Source organism: Lissotriton helveticus, chromosome 11 (genome assembly GCF_964261635.1).
Source record: "Lissotriton helveticus chromosome 11, aLisHel1.1, whole genome shotgun sequence".
Lineage (NCBI taxonomy): Eukaryota > Metazoa > Chordata > Amphibia > Caudata > Salamandridae > Lissotriton > Lissotriton helveticus.
Window position 1 is genome coordinate 932,417,818 of NC_136072.1, and position 18,862 is coordinate 932,436,679.

The following is an 18,862-nucleotide window of genomic DNA, read 5'->3' on the forward strand; positions in this document are numbered from 1 at the left end:
TACATCTATGAAAGGAAAAAATGCAGCACGTTATAATTCTAACGTTATTACTTCAATTCAGTATTTAAGGAAAATCTGAAAAACATTTATTTAATTCATAAACAGTATGGAAAGAATTTTACTAAAAAGATAGAGAACATAGGAACATGCTATGAAATGTAAACTGTAAATGACTTTAATGAGATGCAATGATTTGCAGAGAAAAGCATGGAAAATTAACTTATGCAAAGGGTATGTCTTTATTGAAGCAAAGACGGAAAAATAGGAAGGTGCAGTTGTAAGAACTCCGAGCGATATTTACCTAGACTGGTGTGAAAACCAACCCTGGCCACGGGTCAGTTAAGGACAGGAAAACCCTCAAGGAAGGATAACCCTCAGTGGGACAGCAGGTGCAGAATGGACACCTCAGGACAGGACAGGAAACCCAGATTAGGATCAGGACAGGACCACCAGGACACGACCAGCACCCGCAGTTCGGAAGCAACGCCTGCGCTCCACCCTCTCTGCAGCTATCAGTCAGGACCCCGATTGGGTCAGCGAACTCCCAGCAAAAGTGCTCCGCCAGCACTTAAGGTTTAGTAAAACCTTAGTCTATGGTCAAAATCGGACAGAGTGCTCAGCAGCGCTCTGTATATTCAGTCTCCTATTGAGTGCGTTGGGTCAGTGACAGGTCAGCTATTCAGACAAGTCGGACAATTTCCCTAGATGAACCTAGGCTAGATATACTGTTTTGGGACAGGGTGCCACCCCCCAATGTTGCAAAGTGTCAGAATCCCCAAATTTCGATTGGTCCTAAGGTAGGATTTGGTTAACACACCAATCAGAACAGACTATTCTAAGGCCTAATTTGCATGTTAAGGTACCGCCTAGCAAGATTGGGGTTCCCATGAGAAAGTCGCACAGAATACAATGCAAATGTCTACAATTGTATCATTCTAGGAACACTGGCTCCATCCTCCTGGGTCAGAGGTAGCTTTCTCAGGAGCCTCTTGACTGTGGCTGCCAGTTGGCTGTATTCCACGGTCCATGGTTGACTCTGGCCTTGCATCTGGAGCATGCGCAGAAAGGACCTTCAAAATGGCTCACGACCCATTCGGACCCCCATTTCCCGTGATACATGAAAAGTAAGCGAAAACAAATTAATACATAAAAATAAATGAATGTACTTCATGTCCTGATGTCGTACTCTAGCTTCATCATTATAAAAATATACTATGCATTAATGATAAGTGCAACAAACAAGGTCACAAGAGCAGCAGCACAAAGCTTCACCACGTTATCAAAGCACAGCCATCTTATTGCTTATTACGCATGCGCACCCTTTCCCTCCAAAACTATCTCTACGCGAAGTCACGTGAGTGTGACTGACGCATGCGCAGAAGAGGACAGTCAAGCAGCGGCCATTTTTAGGGACACGAATTAATCGTATTAGTAGAACACATAAGCAAGCATCTCTATGATACCCACGCACATTCAAAATACATAAAATTAGTAAAACAAACAATTGAAGTTACGAGATTATAATAGATTTTCGAGGTCCTTGACTCGAGCAAGTCGCGATGCGAAATCTTGCTCTATCAGTGGGATGGTGTTATGTAGATTCTAAGCCCACGTGGCACCATCTTTGTCTACATAGTCCTGTAATGAGGTGGCCTCCCACCATCGGGCGCTCTCCTGTTTCCGTAATTTTTCATATTTTCTCAACTGCGCAGTGAGGGACTTATTGTCAGATTTTTCATTGTTTATGGGCTGGGTGTTGCCTTTTCCTGGTGTCTAGCAAAGAGCGTCGCCGCCTCACGTTTTCTCTCTCCCTCCTCCTCCATTTAGAGGCACTGATTGTCAAAAGGTAAATGACGAAGTCTCGGTGTGACAGAAAATATCTCTTGCACTCGTAGTTTCAAGAGTACCGTCTACTGTTCTGTTATATTCTGCTGCATATTCCCCCACTCGATAAGTGGTTCCTGATGCCGCTCGATAAGCCCCAGAGAAATACAGGGACGCGAGGAAATACAGGTAGGTGGCAACGATGGTTGCTTAAACCCGGGAAATCCCAATCTGTCCTCACGTCCGCCCGCCTGCCCTCACGGGAACACTCCAACCCCTTATGCCGCCAGCGTCAAGGGGGGAAAAATGAAACACTCCTGTGCCCTTCTCCCCGTCCCGCCGTAGCAACAAGCAGCAAGAGTCGAGGCGTTCGTTCACCAAGGCAGGTCAAATCCATCCGTGGTTGGTAAAGATCGGCGGCAGGCACTGGATCCCTCGAATCTAATCCAAAACAACAGCGGGGTCCTTCCGGGATCCTTCCTCCCCAGTCAGGTGGCGTCTCAGGTTCGGCGGACCACACCGGCCGAAAAGTAAATAATACGAGCAGGTTGCTTAAAAGCAAAAGACGCACTCAGGAATACTGCAGCATAAAGGGTTTATTATCCAGTTTACACGCTACGCGTTTCGACAATAACTCTTCACACGTGAGAAAACCCCTGCCGGTCACAGTATAATATACACATTCTATACAAATTCATGAACATAGAAGAGGATTACCCCTAACAGCCATACTGAATCTAGTAGTATTAGATCGTACAACAAGCCGCCATCTTAGAGTGGTATATCTTGTGTGCACTTGCAATACTTGATGGTTGGTGATTGCCTTAGTGTCAACCCATATTCACATCTTAGACCCTAATAATGTTAAGACAGATTATGAGATACTTCAAAAATTACAGGGTCGTTTTTTCACTATAAGCATGCAAATACGTTCGGTCTAGTGCCAAAACTGTTATTACTTGCTAAGTGGATGTGGGATTAACGGGTGCCAGAGACGACGTACCCGTACATAGAGGGGGGGCGTGTGTAGTGCTCCCCAGCGGCTAATGGTGGATTTTAATGGTCCATTAAAATCCAAACGCCGTGCACAGCTTGGGTTTGGCTGCCTGGTTTGCTGCAGGGCGTGGCAGCAGAAGGGGTTGGCTTTACATATGCTAATAAAATATTACTTTACGTAAAAAAAAAAAACCCTAGAAAATCGCTGAAAAAAACAAAGGTTACCTTATAGTTGTGATAAAAAGATCTCTTTTTCTTACATTTTTTTTAAACCTTGGAAATTTGCTGAAAGGAAACTGGTTAAAGTAACATAATTAGGTGACTATGTTAATGACATTAATGTTGTAACTCAAAATACCACAGTAATTCACCACCTATAGTTAGCAGAACTATAACTTGTGCTACTCCATGCACTGCTTATGACCTCACATATTACATCACTCATGACCCGTTCTATGACTTCATTCATCAAATCACTGACCTCTCAAATGACATCATTGAATGTCACCAATGATAACATCCAAGCTTCTTTTTTACACATTACTCTATAAACTAGTATGGCATTAGAGGCCTGTAAGTAAGTACAACATATCTTTGAATAATACAAACATCATTAATGCCATCACCGATACAACTCCCTTAGGTGTTGCAAGCATGTGTTATGTGCAAGATTGACCCTATACCATACACTTCACGAGAAGCCTAGTTCACATTAACAACCATTGATATATGAACATCTGTACCAAAATTAATGCCCTTCTACTGACAGCTTTCATTTGTATTTGTATCAAACCCCTCCCATTCACCGAACCTACATTGAGAAATGAGGTTGATAAGAGTAGAAAAGTGGGTACTGTAAACAGTTTACTCTATGGAGAGAGTTTTATCTGTACCACACTGTTTTCTGACAGTGAAAATGTCATGAGAAATACACCAGAATATTAAAAAAATCTATTTAGATCAGTGTACACTGAAAAAAGATATTATTTGCTTAAAGTAACCAACATCTGAAGGTGCTGAAGATCATACGACCTTCATACTGTGGGGAAAACTTTGCAGCCCATCTTTTGAAGCTAAACCAGCACATGTACGTCAATCAATCAATCAGGGGTTGGTGAAGCGCGCTACTCACCCGTGAGGGTCTCAAGGCGTTAAGGGGGGGGTAGGGCAGCTGCAGGTCAGTGAAGAGCCAGGTCTTGAGATCTCTTCTGAATGAGTGCAGGTTAGGAGAGCTCCGTATTCCTAATGGGAGAGAGTTCCAAGCTGTGGCAGCGGTGTAGGAGAAAGCTTCCTCTTGATCTGGCTCGGCTGATGCGGGGGACCTCTGCCAGGGCGAGGTCCGCTGAACGGAGGTTCCTTGTGGGTGCGTGGAAACTTATTCTGTTGTTGAGGTAGCTGGGTCCGATGTTGTTGAGAGCCTTGTAGGCGTGTGTGAGTAGTTTGTAGGTGACCCTCTTCTCGATGGGGAGCCAGTGGAGTTCTCGCAGGTGAGGGGTCATGTGATCATGGCGAGGTGTCCCTAAGATTAGCCTGGCGGCTGCGTTCTGGATCGTTTGGAGTTTGCGTAGTAGAGATTTGTTGATTCCTGAGTAGAGGGCGTTTCCGTAGTCTAGCCTGCTTGTGATGAGAGCGTGGGTGACTGTCTTTCTGCAATCGGGGGGAATCCATTTGAAAGTCTTCCGTAGAGTCCGTAGGCAGTTGAAACAGGTGGATGAGATGGCGTTGATTTGGCGGTTCATGGAGACGGTACGCGAGTCAGTACCTGGTGCACTCCGTCTGCTAAGTTAGGTAGAAATTGTCATTCTACGACAATTCTATCTAATTACTCTAGGCTGCTTACAATACTTAGTATTTACTACGTAGAGTCCGTAGGCAGTTGAAACAGGTGGATGAGATGGCGTTGATTTGGCGGTTCATGGAGACGGTACGCGAGTCAGTACCTGGTGCACTCCGTCTGCTAAGTTAGGTAGAAATTGTCATTCTACGACAATTCTATCTAATTACTCTAGGCTGCTTACAATACTTAGTACTTACTACGTAGAATCTTTGACCAGTTGGAAACTTTTTTCTGCAGAACCAACTGGACATAAGTCGTCAACTGTCATCTGCACACAGTTATTCTTCTATACAAAGATTTGTAATGTGTTCAATATCTCTACACACCAATGATTCATGAGAAGAACATGCGTTTTGTAAACACTTACACCCATTAGCTGGACACAGGCTGTACAAAATTAGGAAAATAAGTAATATGGTAATTACCTTCCACTGTATTACCTATAAAACAAACTAACACACTCATTGGATAATGTCAACAGTAATGTCATAAATTATGTCCTAAATTATGTCATCAGTGATGTAAAATGTGAGCTCATAAGCAGTGCATGGCGTGGCAGGCTATAGTTAGCTATGCTAAGTAGAACTACTGGATTTCTGTTTTTAATTTTCGTTCAAAACGATGTTGTCACTGACATATTCACTTAACTATAATAACCTTTGTTTTTTTTTCAATGAAAAATGTAATCTATATATATATATATATATATATTCATATTCCTTTGGATAGTCCAGTTCAGGAAACTGCAGTCTTTATTTCTTAATCCATGTGAAAATAAAGCAAGTGCAAAAGCATGGCATCCGTGTTTCATTCCGCGCCTTCTATTGGGCCATAGAGGAAGAAAGATATGTACGTGTGTGTGTGTGTGTGTGTATATATATTTAGTATTTCTACCCCACGCGATTGCCAGTGGTTATTAAACTTATTACACACCTTTCTCCCATCACCTTTTGTGCTTACACTATGTCCAAAGGAATTTTAGTGTGCTTTTATCTTTTTTTCCCCAGTGATTCAGTCTTGTGTTATAGCAGCCCTTAGTTTGACTACGATTGGTCATCTCCATCCACTTCAAAGCCCTGTTTGAATTCTGATAATGATTGCAAGTGCAGGTATTGTTTCTTTCAAGCTGCTATGAAGTTCGTCTTTCTGGAATTTTAATTTAGTTGAGAAGCCTCTGTCAACGGGTTAGTTTGGCAGTTGTTTTTCTTCTCCAAAATGGTTTCACTTCCTGTGCATCTCTGGGTGTGCATGAAGCCTAAAAGCAGTTTTTGACTTCTCTGTTTATTTTGGACATACAGTTCCTTTTTAAACCGATTTGTTTTACACAACTGTTGATTGCTGTATTTTATTTGTATTCGCAACCAATCATCCAAGTCTAATTTAATGGGTGACGAGCTTTTAAGCAGCCATGTTTTCTGCTTTGCCTTCACTTATGGATTTCTGGTCTCCAGAGTGGTGCACTGTGCCGTGTCAAATAGACATTTTAATATTTTCCTTACGATGCCACTATATAAAGCTGGTGATACTGTACTTAATTTATTTGGAGATTATGAACAACCCTTGTGCTTAGGTTTTGAAACGTTTTTGTGCTGCTTCTTTGTATATTAAGATCCCTTTAAAATGGTTGATGTCCATGGTTTGTGGGGTGGATTTCACCTTGCTGAATGCTTTCACTCGAGCTCTTCCTGTCAGTTCTCGCTGTATGGTCCTAATGTAGATTGATTACAACCATTCCAGAGTGCAAGCAGTGTATGTGCAAGTTCTGGTATTTGCTTGTAATTTTTATTGTAGTAGATTTGAATCTTTTTACTTCTACTTCCCCCTAGTAATGTCCCTTTACCTTTTATATTAAGTGATTGCCTGTGTTCGTATTCTTAGTAACTGAGGGTCAGCAAGTCTCTTAAGTCGGTCGCCCCTGCAATTTGGTGTTCTTTAAAAGGCCACCATAGGTACTTGCCTGCGATGTTGCTCCTTCTCTGGCATTGGGGTCTCTTGCTAAACCACAAGGTCACAATAACTCTGCACATGGCTGGTGGGAGTGGGTGTAGCACCCCAAGTTTCGTCCTGCTCCTTTAAAGTCTACTTTTGTTCTGCTCCAGATGGTCATTCCCGCTGCCTCCCTGCACCCCTACTTTTTCTGTCTCGATTTCCCTTCACAGGTATTTTAACCACAGTGTGACAGAACTTCTTCAGGAGCAAGCTTTTGGTCAAAAACGGGGTCAAGTTTTCACGTGAAAGGAGGCAGCCTGGGACTCTGGCAAAATTAAACCACTTAAATGTAAATCCAGTATTTGTAAAGCGCACAGCTACCCGTAGGCATCCCGGTGCTGGGGGCTGTCGGGAAGATTAAGCAAGCTATTGCCCAGAGTCACATGGTGCTGGGCGGACCTGCCGCCGGTGTCGGGGATCGAACCATGATCCATGGCTTAAGTCGCCCTGGCCGCTGCGCCACACCTCTTCCCTCCTCTTTGTCTCGCTCTCACAATTATTGGGCACGTGGGAGTATGTTTCTCTTTCTTCCGAGTTTTCAGTTTTGCCTTACGCAATCAAGTGTAGGAAGGACAAATTCCGTGAAATCTGCTATTTGCAAATAATGCCCATTTAATAAATGATTTCAAGCAGCGATGCACAATTCACAATGTGGCTGTTTAGATGCCAGAATTACATATCTTACTGCCTTTCTCCACAAGCCATGCACCACGTTGAAGCGTAATCTCCCGCAAGTTAGTAAGGGATAGCTTTAACCAGGGGTGTCATCGCTACTGAACCTTAAATGGATTGTGCTTAATAGTAGTTTAAATAAATTATTTTTGTGACACCAGTTTCTGTCCACCTCATGCTTATTTCTTAACAGGTAAAGAACCCTGTGCCCAGGGTCCGGCATCCAGACTGGCTCCACAAGAAACTACTGGAGAAAAATGATGTGTATAAACAGAAGAAGATCAATGAACTCTTTACTAGTGAAGGGAAGAAACAGGTGAGAAGGCGAGCAAAGACAAACATGTTGCACACTGTTGAATGAAAGAGGCATGAAGAAGACGGGTTGTTTTGCTTGGGGAACAGTGTTTTTGTTGTGGAGCGCAATATAAGGAAGGTAAAATGAAGCACCAATCCCCTGAAGCAAATCTGTAGGTGCCACTTATGTGGTGGTGTGCTGGATGATTGTGTATTCCAAAATGATTAACATGGGTTTGAAGTAAAGCTGTGAAGTAGGAGATGGAAAGGGAAGGAAAAGGGGGTGAACAGAGGTAGACTGAAGACGAGCATTACTGGCTGCAAAAGGTATGGGGGGGGGGGAATTTGAATGGGAAGACTTTTGAGGGATGGGTGTACATGGAAATGCTCTACAAGGAAACATGAAGTTTCATTAGAAGATTACATGGGAATGTATTTAGGGCTTATGAAAGTTTCAATGAGTTTAATTTTTTCAGGATTAAGAAGGGGAAAGTTCTCAGAGAGGGTTGAATCCTTTTTACGAGATGATGGAAAGGGGATGCTTTGAAAATTATCTTACATGAAATCTAGATGTTTGAGGTTTTCCAAGCAGTAGAGGGAGAGAAGCTGAAGAACAGGTGCTCTGACAAAGTGGGACAATCTGGCAACACCTCTTAAGAGGACTAAGGGAGCAGTCTTTCAAGCGGTGGATGTGCAAAGGTTGTATGACAGAGGCACGCTTGGCTAGACCATGCGTGCGTCAGCCACGTAACCGGAACGACGAGTGCGACTTAACCATGCATGCCTTTACCATACATAGCCCCTTTACCACGCATGCCTTTACCATGCATATCCCCTTACCATGCATGCCTTTACCCCGGAATTTCATTGTAAAGGCATGTTTGGTAAGGCGATATGCGTGGTGAAGATCGCCACTACCCTGACCCCCCCCTCCCTACCCTGAACCCTAAAGTTCTATCTCCTTATCCCCCCACCACCCTTAGGTCTAAAACCAACCTCGTCCTGCCCTTAAACCTTCCCCTCCCCCTGCCCTGAGGCCTAAAACCTGCCCCCTTTAAAAAAAACTACCCGACCCGCTCTGAAACTTATCCCCGTGCTGCCTTTAGAATTATCCCCTCCCCGCCCTAAAACCCTGCCCTTTTTTTTAAAAAGGGGAAAAAACTGCAACACCCCCCACCCTGAACCCTAAATCCGACCCCAACCGTTTAAAAAAAAAAAAAATACTTCCCCACCCTGAAACTTACCCCAGTGCTGCCCTTAAAATGAACCCAACCTCCCCCTCCCCCTTCCCGAGCCCTAAAACCTACCCGCAACCCTTAAAAACTACCCCCTCCCACACCCAGCCCCACTTATCTGGAGCTTCCTGTTCCAACACATTCTCTTCCTCTTACTACTCATCTGGACACTGGACAGCGCTATCTGCCTTAGCCACGCATATATAAATCAGATGCGTGGTTCAGGCAATCGTGGTTGCGCTTGCGTTGCAACGGCACGCGTGGCTCTGCCCTCATTGTTATGGATGTTTCTCACGTGCAAACTTTTACGTATCATCTAGAATATTTGTTATAAGCTCCGAGGTTGCTGTTTAGGAGTTGTGGCCAATGCAATGGCTATCATGCCTCATACTGAGCCTTTCTTTATAGGTTACAGCCCACACAGCTCCAGCAAGTAGCCAGTCCTTGCAGGTTGCAGACTTGGAAGATTTTGGTGTGGCCAAGAGGATACAACCGGCAATTCCAATAAGCACGAAGCGGAAGCGTACATCAGCGGTAGAGAGCCAGCAGGAGTCTCAAGATGTGGAACTGACACAGTCTTGGAGGGAGATCTTGGGTCCACCTCCTCCCTCAGGGACGACAAAGGTAATGGGCTAATGCACCAGGTATTGTGACTTCGCCATGGGCTTAGATGCAGCCATCTTGAAATGACTGGCTCTCTGTGTAGCCAGACGGATTCAGTGATAAGAGTGTGACCTCTGGAGATTGACTTCAGCAGTGAGTGTGAATGTGAGTGTAATGTGTCATTACAGCCCACAGGTGTGGACCAGTCTACTATTCCCTCCAAGCATGCAAGAGTTTCTTCTTTCAAGTATTCAATGCCCACACTGTTTCAATTGATTGATGTTTTGGCTACCACCTCTCCACTCTCATCATCCGCTGAATCAAACCCTGTTATGTTATGTTATGTTAAATGGGGTGCTTCTATAGCGCACGGCTACTCCGAAGAGTGTCCCGGCACTGTCAGAGCCTCACAGGTCTAAATGGGAATTCAAAACAGGTGGAACAGGCAGCATGAGGAGAGGACACGGTGAAAGGACTTATTGCTGAAACAGCCAGGTTTTCAAATCCTTCCTGAATGCCAAAAGATTGGAACAGGATCTGAGCGCGAGAGGAAGATCGTTCCACAGCAGAGGCGCAAGATGTTTAAAGGAGCGTCCGCCGCGGCGAGCCTGAGCCCGATGTATCTTAGGGGTGACTGCCCTAGCTTGTGACGAAGAACGAAGGGATCTCGAAGGAAGGTAGAAAGTGATCCACTTCTGAAGATAGCAGGCACCTAAACCATGCAGGGCTTTAAAGGCGGCGGTCAGGGCCTTAAAAGCGATCCGCTTCTTTATGGGCAGCCAGTGAAGAGTTCTGAGGAGCTCCGTGGCCCTGGCTCTTCTGGTAAGGCCGAAGATGGCCCGGGCTGCCGAGTTCTGTACTATTTGGAGGCGCGATATGAGGTATTCTGGCAGACCAAGGTACAGAACGTTGGCGTAGTCCAGGCGAGAGCCAATCGGGGCCTGCACCGTGATCTTTCTGTGCTCGATGGATAGTAAGGGCAGGAACTTCCTCAGCATCCTCAAGATCGCAAAACATCTGCCAGCCAGGCCCGACACCTGACCACTGAAAGAGAGGCAGTTGTCGACCTGAATACCTAGGTTCTTCGCAGACCAGAATCACTGTCAGGAGGGAACATGGCGGCAGGCCACCACTCCTTCCACCTGGGATCAGCGGGGCAGCCAAAGAAGAGAACTTCCGACTTTTCGGAGTTGCACTTGAGGCAGTGTCGGTTGAACCAGTCAAACCCCGCCCCAAGGCAACCCCGAATAGAAGTCCCGTCAAAGTCATGGCCCTTGTCGCAGGTGTACAGGAGTTGTGTATCGTCAGCGTACGATACGATCTGGGCCCCAAAGCCCTCCGCGAGTGCCGCCAACGGGGTCATGTAAATGTTAAAAAGCGAAGGGCTCAGAATAGAGCCCTGCGGCACTCCAACCTCCAGAGGTGGCATCGCGGCGGAAAAGGGTGGAGCCTAGATAGTTTGCTGTCGGTTAGAGAGGAAGGAGCGGAACCAGCTGAACACCGTCCCCCTTAGACCCACCTCCCAGAGTCTTGCTAGGAGGCGGTCATGGGGGATGGTGTCGAAAACCGCAGAGGTCGAGCAACACCAGCATGACTTTTCCTCCCTTGTCCAAGGTTGCCTTGATCACTTCGGTGACCTCGAGTAGAGCGGTTTCGGTGCTCAGGTTGGAGCGAAAGCCAGACTGGGATCTATGTAGCATGCCATTTGTCTCTAGAAAGTGGGACAAAGAGATGTGGACATGTTTCTCCACCACTTTCGCAAGGGCAGACAAGAGGGAGATGGGTCGATAATTGGCATGAGAGTCAGGGTTCAGATTGGGTTTCTTGAGTAATGGCAGGATGAGTGCTTGTTTCCAAGGCTGCGGAACTTCACCTGTGCTAAGTGAGAGGTTAAGGATCGGGTTTATGAGATGATTGAGAGTGGGGGCCAGTTGAGCGAGGGTTTTGGCAGGGCAAGGGTCAAGGAGCGAGCCAGATTTGAGTTTAGTGAGGAGGTCCAGTGACGCCTGAAGAGACATGGGAGGAAAGTTGCAAAGGGAAGGCTCTGGCGCCGCAGATGAGGGATCTGGAGACCAAAGGATAGACGTGTAGCTCATCTTGGAGGCACCAAAGGAAAGCTGGATATTTTTAATTTTGTCAGCGAAAAAGACAGCCAAATCGGAGATCCAGGACTCTGAATGCATGATTTTAGGATTGGTCCGGGGGGGGGGTGATAAAATCCTTGACAATCCTGAAAATTTCCTTGCAGGAGTTTGTGGCCTCCTCAATACGGCTAGCCAGGTAGGACTTTTTATTGGCGATGATATCGCGATGATAGTCTCTGATCAGCGACCTATATGATTCCCTGCAGCTGGCATCGTAGTGTTTACGCCACTTCCTTTTGGCTATTTTACACTGCCGACGTTTGTCTGCCAGGGCCGAAGAGAACCATGGAGTAGAGGATTTCACCGATGGGGTTTTAGCGAGTATGGGGGGGGCGAGGTCTGTGAAGCGTTGGGTCAACCAACCCTGTAAGAGGTCAAGGTCCGTTTCCAAGGAGCCCGAAAGCAAGCAAGGATGGCTCTCTAGTTCCTTTAAGAGCATGGCTGGAGAGACTCGGTGAAAGGCTCTTGAAGGCAGCACTTTGTCCCTTTGTCCACACTCAGGGCTCTTTGTAGAAGAAGGGATTTCGAATTCTGCCAAGAAATGGTCAAACCATAGGACCGGCGCAAGGGCAGTGAGAACTACTGGAACGGTAGAAAACAGTTGGTCTAATATGTGACCTTTACAATGGGTAGGGGACCGAAGGTATGGCACCAGACCTAAGGGAGAGGTGATGTCATTGAGCTTAATACTGTGGGCATCATCTGATTTGTCCAAGTGAATGTTGAAATCGCCAAGGAGCAAGCAGTGGTTAGATCTCAGGCATAGTGAGGAAATCACCGAGTGGAGATCATCAAAGAAAGTGCCGATAGGTCCAGGGGGCCTATAGACCAACAGTCCTATGCAGGACTGCTGAGGGGATAGTGAGAGGGAAAAGGCCAGTGTTTCACTCCCCGGGATGTTCTCCGAGGGAAGGATAGTGCAGGCGATACGTTTGTTGATGATTAGCGCCACACCACCCCCCTTCCCGCTAACTCTGTCTTTCCTATAAATCACATGGCTCGGGGGGATAGCAGTGGCGATATCCGGGCCAGCGCCCTCTCCCAGCCAGGTTTCTGTCAAAAACAGACAGTCGGCTCTGGAATCTATAATGAGGTTGTAAATATCGAGCGCGTGCTTGGCTAGGGACCTTGTGTTCAACAGAAGACAACTAGTACTTTCGGCCGGAGGAGTGAGGGAAGCAATACGGCCTAGGCCAGGTAACCAGCCACAACCCGGGCATCTATTGTTAGACCGCAAGGGTTTAGGAAACACCTTAGTGCAGTTATTAGTGGGGGTGCAAAGGGAAAGAAGGACATCCTTAGAATAGGTTATCATCATAAAAGGTAAAACGCCCAGCCTGGCCCGCGCCCGGCCGCCTCCGGGACGCTGACGGGCGCAGACGGGCTTTTCTCCGGCGCTCCTCAGGCGCCTCCGCAGCGCGCGTCCGCTGCGTGGAGGGGAGTGTACTTAGTTTTAAGGCGGAGCTGGCCGTCCGGCACAAGACTGCACCACTAGACTGCCGCCTGACTAGCTGCCTACCCCCAATATGGCCGCCACCAAAACGCGCGTCTGCGGGTCCCAAGGAAACCCCTAGCAGCAAGCTAAGCCGTCAGGAGGCTGGAGAGACTGCAGGCAGGGCAGGGCGGCGCCAACAGAGGAGGAAACAGAGATAGGAGGAAACCGAGCAGTTTTAAAATAACTCGGGTCACCCGGCTTTCCGCCTCAGGTGCCTGTCAGGAAAGTGCAAAGTGCGAAGGGATAGAAGAAGACACAGAAGCTAGTAGTCAGCCATGTGTAGTCAGCATTGTAAATTAGAATACAAGTCACAACAAGATAAAATACTTAAAACAAGTTTAAAATCGCTAGTGTTCAGCGCTATGTGTTTCACTCGCCTGCACCCGGCTTCCGCCTCAGGTGACTGGACTAGTGAGGATCTCCACATTTGTAAGTGATTGATCCAAACACATTGTGTCTGTGGTGCCTTTGTACTGATAATGGCCCAGGCATGTTTAAATTCCGTCCTCAAATGCATCCTAGGGCTAGCCGCAAGAGCCTGGCTAAGATCTTCACGGTTGTTCTGAAGGATGAAAGAGTTAAGTTGAAATTGAATTCCAAGGGGTCCTGGAGAAGCTGCGGTTCTGGCTTCTCAAGTTGAGTGGGTTGCAAAATGCGTGTAAACCCAAAACTCCAGCAAACCATACCTAAAAAAAACTAAAAAAACTTTTTGTCTGTCAGCCTTTAGAATAATCCTCACTGAGACTTATCTTAACTGGAAAAAACGGGGTGGAAACACCAATAATAGTGATCTGAGCTTGACGCAGTCAGTAGCCTCACAGACTGAAACTACACTGACAATGGTGTCTAGAGGCTTCTGCAGCAAAGAAAATAATTTGGTTCCCCTACAGAGAATTAACATTCACTGTCCGCCACCAGGCTGAGACTCAAACTGCGGGAGAGAGGTGGGGACAGACAAGCGTAAATGGGTGCACAATGCAGAAGCAGATAAGGCACTTCTAGCAGAAGAGCAGCACCTACAGCAGCAGGTACTTCAGCAAAAAAGAAGTCAAACAAAGGACACGCTTAAAGACTTTGTTTTGTATCAATAACCAGAGATCATGAAAAAGTGGAAAGAGATTGTTTAACAGTATATTGTACAGCACATTTGGAAAAAAGTGAGGGGAGTAGTGATCCTTATGGAGGGGCAGGTGAACTTTAAACCATGTCGGATAATGAAGGACACAAGGAATTTGGATGGTTGTCTCAGGCTCATTCAGTAGATGAGAGATCTTTGTCACTTCAGCCCCAACCAGTGGGACCTCTCCATTGAAGACCTTCTCCTAGCTCTGATGTGAATGACAGAAAGAGGAGACTGGAATGAAATTTCACAAAGTAAGGTCCACCCCGAACTAAGATGCCTTTCTAAGGATAATAGATAATCATGCATGCTAATAACTTAACCCCTCAGTGAGGAGTTTTTCTCTCCAGCACTTAAATCTTATTCATGCATGGACTTGCTCTGGTCATGGCACTGCACCAAACAGTCTTGGGTGCTAAGATTCTGGCATCCACAATATCTAACCATGCCCAAGTTGCGAGCATATACACTGTGCGAACTCAGACCTTACTTTTTGTGGAGGAATAACTCTTTGTGTTTGAAAAAGCTAATGAAACTTAAATAATTGAAGTAAAAATGATATTTGATATCCACAGCAAAGTGAAGACCTCACCTGAAATGATATGAAATACATTCAAGGTGTTGCGGAGTGGTCTGATAATTGGACTCCCATAAAAACAAAGCTGAAATTTGTCTTTTGACAGATCTCCAGGCATTAAATTGGTAGAAGAAAAAGTTATCAAGATCCCAAAACAGTTTCTTGAAATTTTACCAGGGTGGGGTTTCGCATATGTGTGTTAACAATTTGTCTACATTTTACACATAAGTTACAATGTGCATGAAATTGTTCAGATGTATAAAGAAGTCGAGAGATTTGTCCAGAATGACCCATGATTTTTTAAGGTCATGTACCAGTGGCTGAATTACAATCTAAGGGGCTTATTTACAAGTCCCTTGCACCACCAGTGCCTCATTTTTTCCATATTAAGTGACACACCAGCGGTGCCAGGGGCTTGTAAATAAACCTGTAAGTATCCAAGTTCATCATCTTAGCAATTGGACCATATCTCTACCCCTAGCCATGAGCTGTACAGTATTTTAATATCTTCTTTGGTGGCTTTAGCCGTAAACCAAGCTTCCTTGGATCTTGCTCTGAAATTCAGGTCTAGGTATATCCATAGGACCAGACAGTTCTGTGGTGGAATGGCTGTCCAAATCAATTTTCCTAACACTTTAAGGAACATAATGATCAAATGAGAAAACCTACCACGTCCGAATACTGCACCTCGGGCTCATTCATCTAGCCCAAAGCTATTTGTTCCCATTTCTTCATCAAACTTTATATACTCTTTGACAAAGCAACCTAAATCAGTTTCAGAACCATCCAGGGCAAGTTATGCAAAACTGTTACTGGCTGTTTGCAAGAAACTTTCCGATCAGTGTTACACATTCCAGATGTTGTAAGTTCACTTCAGACAAACAAAGAATCCTCTTTAAGAAAAACAAGAATGCATAATTAACAACAGCTACAAAGTAAGAATATTTGGAAGATCTCCAGGCATTAAAATGGTAAATGAAAGTTATCAAGACCCCAAAACACTTTCTTGAATTGAATTTTCTGCAAATCACCTCTGTTTCAACTCTTTGCCACCAAAGAAAATACGGAGTAATTCTGTCCATAGATCCAGAATCAACCCAAGGAGTTTGCCATATTTATTTGCTCATAATTTTCCAAACGTCCTAATCAGGCTAAAACAGTCCAAGAATAGATTGTGCTGACTGGCTTACCAGTGGCGGTTTCAAAATAAGTGTGTTATTTCAGATGCCAAACAGAAGACTGCCTTGTAGGCCAGATTGCATCTCACAGAAAGTCTGGCAGAATCCTTCACCAGAGCCCAGCACCTTTGAGCTTGACTGGCCGTTCTTGAGAACATTTATTATAGGCATCTTAACCTTCCTCTTTACTGCATGATCATTTGAAGGAAGTCCAAGGCAGAGTAACAAGTTCTTCCTAGACCATTAAAAGTAAGGTGTAATGTACCTGCAAAACATTGTGAACGCAACATGAGGGAAGAAATGGCACTTATTTATTTATTTTGTGTTTTATATAGTGGGAACGTGACGCAATAAGGTGTCAGAGCGCTTAACAGAGAAATAGCGGTCCCGATTGCGACAGTAGCAAGTATCATAAACTTAAGATTGAAGAACATTATTAAAAAAAACAGTGCCAGTAAAAGTTCTCTGTGCTTACAATAGTATCTGAGACTGACCGAATACGTCAAATTACAAACTTTCTTTTTAACCATCCAAGGAGTATAAAGTAAAGCTGATGAGCGCTCGCCTCAGTGGCATGACGAGCAGGGGCCCCTGGAAAAGGAAGCCCTTATTACTTGTGCTGTGTAGTAATAACTGGCCTACAGTTCTCTCCTTTAAGGTCCCTTGGCTAGCTATTAGAACAAGCAGAAAATGTCCTTAACCGAACTCTTTCCTCAACATTCTGTTAATAAAGTACATTTTTATAAGGTTTAACAAGTGTGCTTCTCTTCCAAATCGAGTTGCAGTTGCATTACTTTATCTTCTCCTACTTGGTAAATATATTGCAATCCGGATTAATATGACCCTCCTTTTAAAACCAAGAACATAGTAACTTTACAAGTGTCCCTTACATCGGTCAAGCTGGGTGAGCTGAATACAGTTCTTAAGATCCCAACAGCGTCACACTGTATTTCATAACACATCCCTTTCAGGGCTCTTATATCCTTCAAGAGATAATTTAGACTCCCTCATTATGCAGCCTATTTCTCTGCCAGTGCCCTTTCCAAATCTCACCTCCCCAAAAGTTAGATTTCTCTGCTTTCGATTTTGAAAAGGTTCTTATATACCGTGTGGAGATTATCAAGAGTATTTGATTTTTTTTTTAAAAATAAATTATTTTAATGATGGTCCTGGCCACTTTGACTTAGCCTGCTTGAAACAATCGGTTGCCAGGTGCATGGTATTGTTTCTCTATCCGAAGTTCACTAGTTAAGGCAACTATTGTTGGAGTCTTGAAGAATGTTCCTTTCAGTGAAACATGCTGTACAGCATCTTGGAAATCAGTCCCTACTGTTATCAAACTATTACTACTTGGACTTCAGTGTGGAGCATTAAGAAGGCCTAGTGTTTGATGAAAGTTACTAACTAAAGAAGTCAGAGTTCTCTTGCTATTTCCCTGATTTAGCTTCCAGTGTATTCAAAGGCTAGCTCAATATCAAATGCTGTGTTTGTGAATACCAAAGAATAAATATCCAGCAACAGTGAAGCAAAAGTTATTTAGTTGTAATTCTAGTTTTCAGTCGTAGGTATGTTTTTTTGAATGCATAAAGCTTGCTCGTTTTCATGCTAGGAGACCGGTTGTCACTCTACTGGATAACTAAGCCTTCACCCAAATGAATGCCGTACTGGATGGTAGGAATATATGCACAGCACTGGCTCTGAGGGCTGGCGAAGTATCGCTCCATAAACCAGTGTGATAGTATCACCTCCCGTGTGGCTGCTAACCTGTTCCGTTGTACCTTCAGCCCCTGCCCCCATACCTGAATACTCCATCCGGGGCACTGTCTGCATACAGGTCTCAATTGTAGTTGTAGGTAACAGTGTAAAAACTGATCTAATGTAGCAAATAGTGATGAAATTGAGGTATGATAGTTTCTCATTCCTCTCACATTTTCCCCACATTGTAAAGAAATTCTGCAGCCTTCGTGCGGTCCTCCCACAAATCTGGCCATACAATTTAGGTTTCACAAGGCAAAATAATTTCCAGTGGTGGCATCAAGAAAAGTGTTGATACATGATGTTACCAGGCGACATTTAAATGATTTGTATATTTCATATACGTGCAGCAACTTTAACTGTACATGATGGTTTTGTTTTTGGCGAGAAAGCAAAAGACACACAGATGATGGACGGAATGCAGAGCAAATCAAACATTCACCCCCATTCAATAGATCTGGGTTAAATTCATTGTTCTTTTGCTCACCATGCCACCCCAATTTAGACCCAGCCATATGCAAATCAGCCAGGCTAGCTTGAATCCAGTGGCACAGTGAGCCCTGGACCCACGTCTGCGCATACCTGACGTACTTAGGGCGAGTAAGCAAAAGAGACTCAGATGATGGACAGAATGCAGAGCAAATCGAACATTCACTCCCAGTCACTAGATCTTTTGCTCACCATGCCACCCCACTTCATACCCAGCCATATACAAATCAGACTTGACCCTGTGCCTCATGGAACAGTCCAGCCCAAACGATGGATTTAGGCACAGATCTCTGTACTGGGGTGAATGTATGACATTGTTCTTCATTCTGTCCATCAAGTGTTCTTTTTGCATTTGTCACCCAGAGTGGGATGGGTATGCTCAGACATGGATCCCGTGCTCTCCACGCCACTGGAGTCCCGATATCCTGGCTGATGAGGAGTGAAACCCCAAAACCGGTCCTAGGATGCTTGTTTCCAGTCCAGCGAGGACCTGGCCTGGCAGTTCGATTTGGACTGTTCCCAATGGGCGCAGGGTCAAGACTAATTTGCATATGGCTGGGTCCAAACTGGAATGCCATGGTGAGTAAAAAAAACGCTGGTTATAGGCCCAGATCTCTGTACTGGGGTGAATGTATGACATTGTGCTGCATTCTG

At 45.0% G+C, this 18,862-nt stretch overlaps 1 protein-coding gene across 2 annotated transcripts in view; it reads left to right on the forward strand.

The window, feature by feature from the left end:
• POLE (DNA polymerase epsilon, catalytic subunit) overlaps positions 1 to 18,862 on the forward strand; it is a 316,779-nt gene that overhangs the window by 209,903 nt on the left and 88,014 nt on the right. For both annotated transcript variants that reach the window (XM_078667255.1, XM_078667256.1), the window contains exons 29-30: positions 7,512 to 7,634; positions 9,256 to 9,471. In XM_078667255.1, coding sequence (XP_078523381.1) covers positions 7,512 to 7,634; positions 9,256 to 9,471 — 339 coding nt within the window. The remainder of the gene's footprint in view (positions 1 to 7,511; positions 7,635 to 9,255; positions 9,472 to 18,862) is intronic.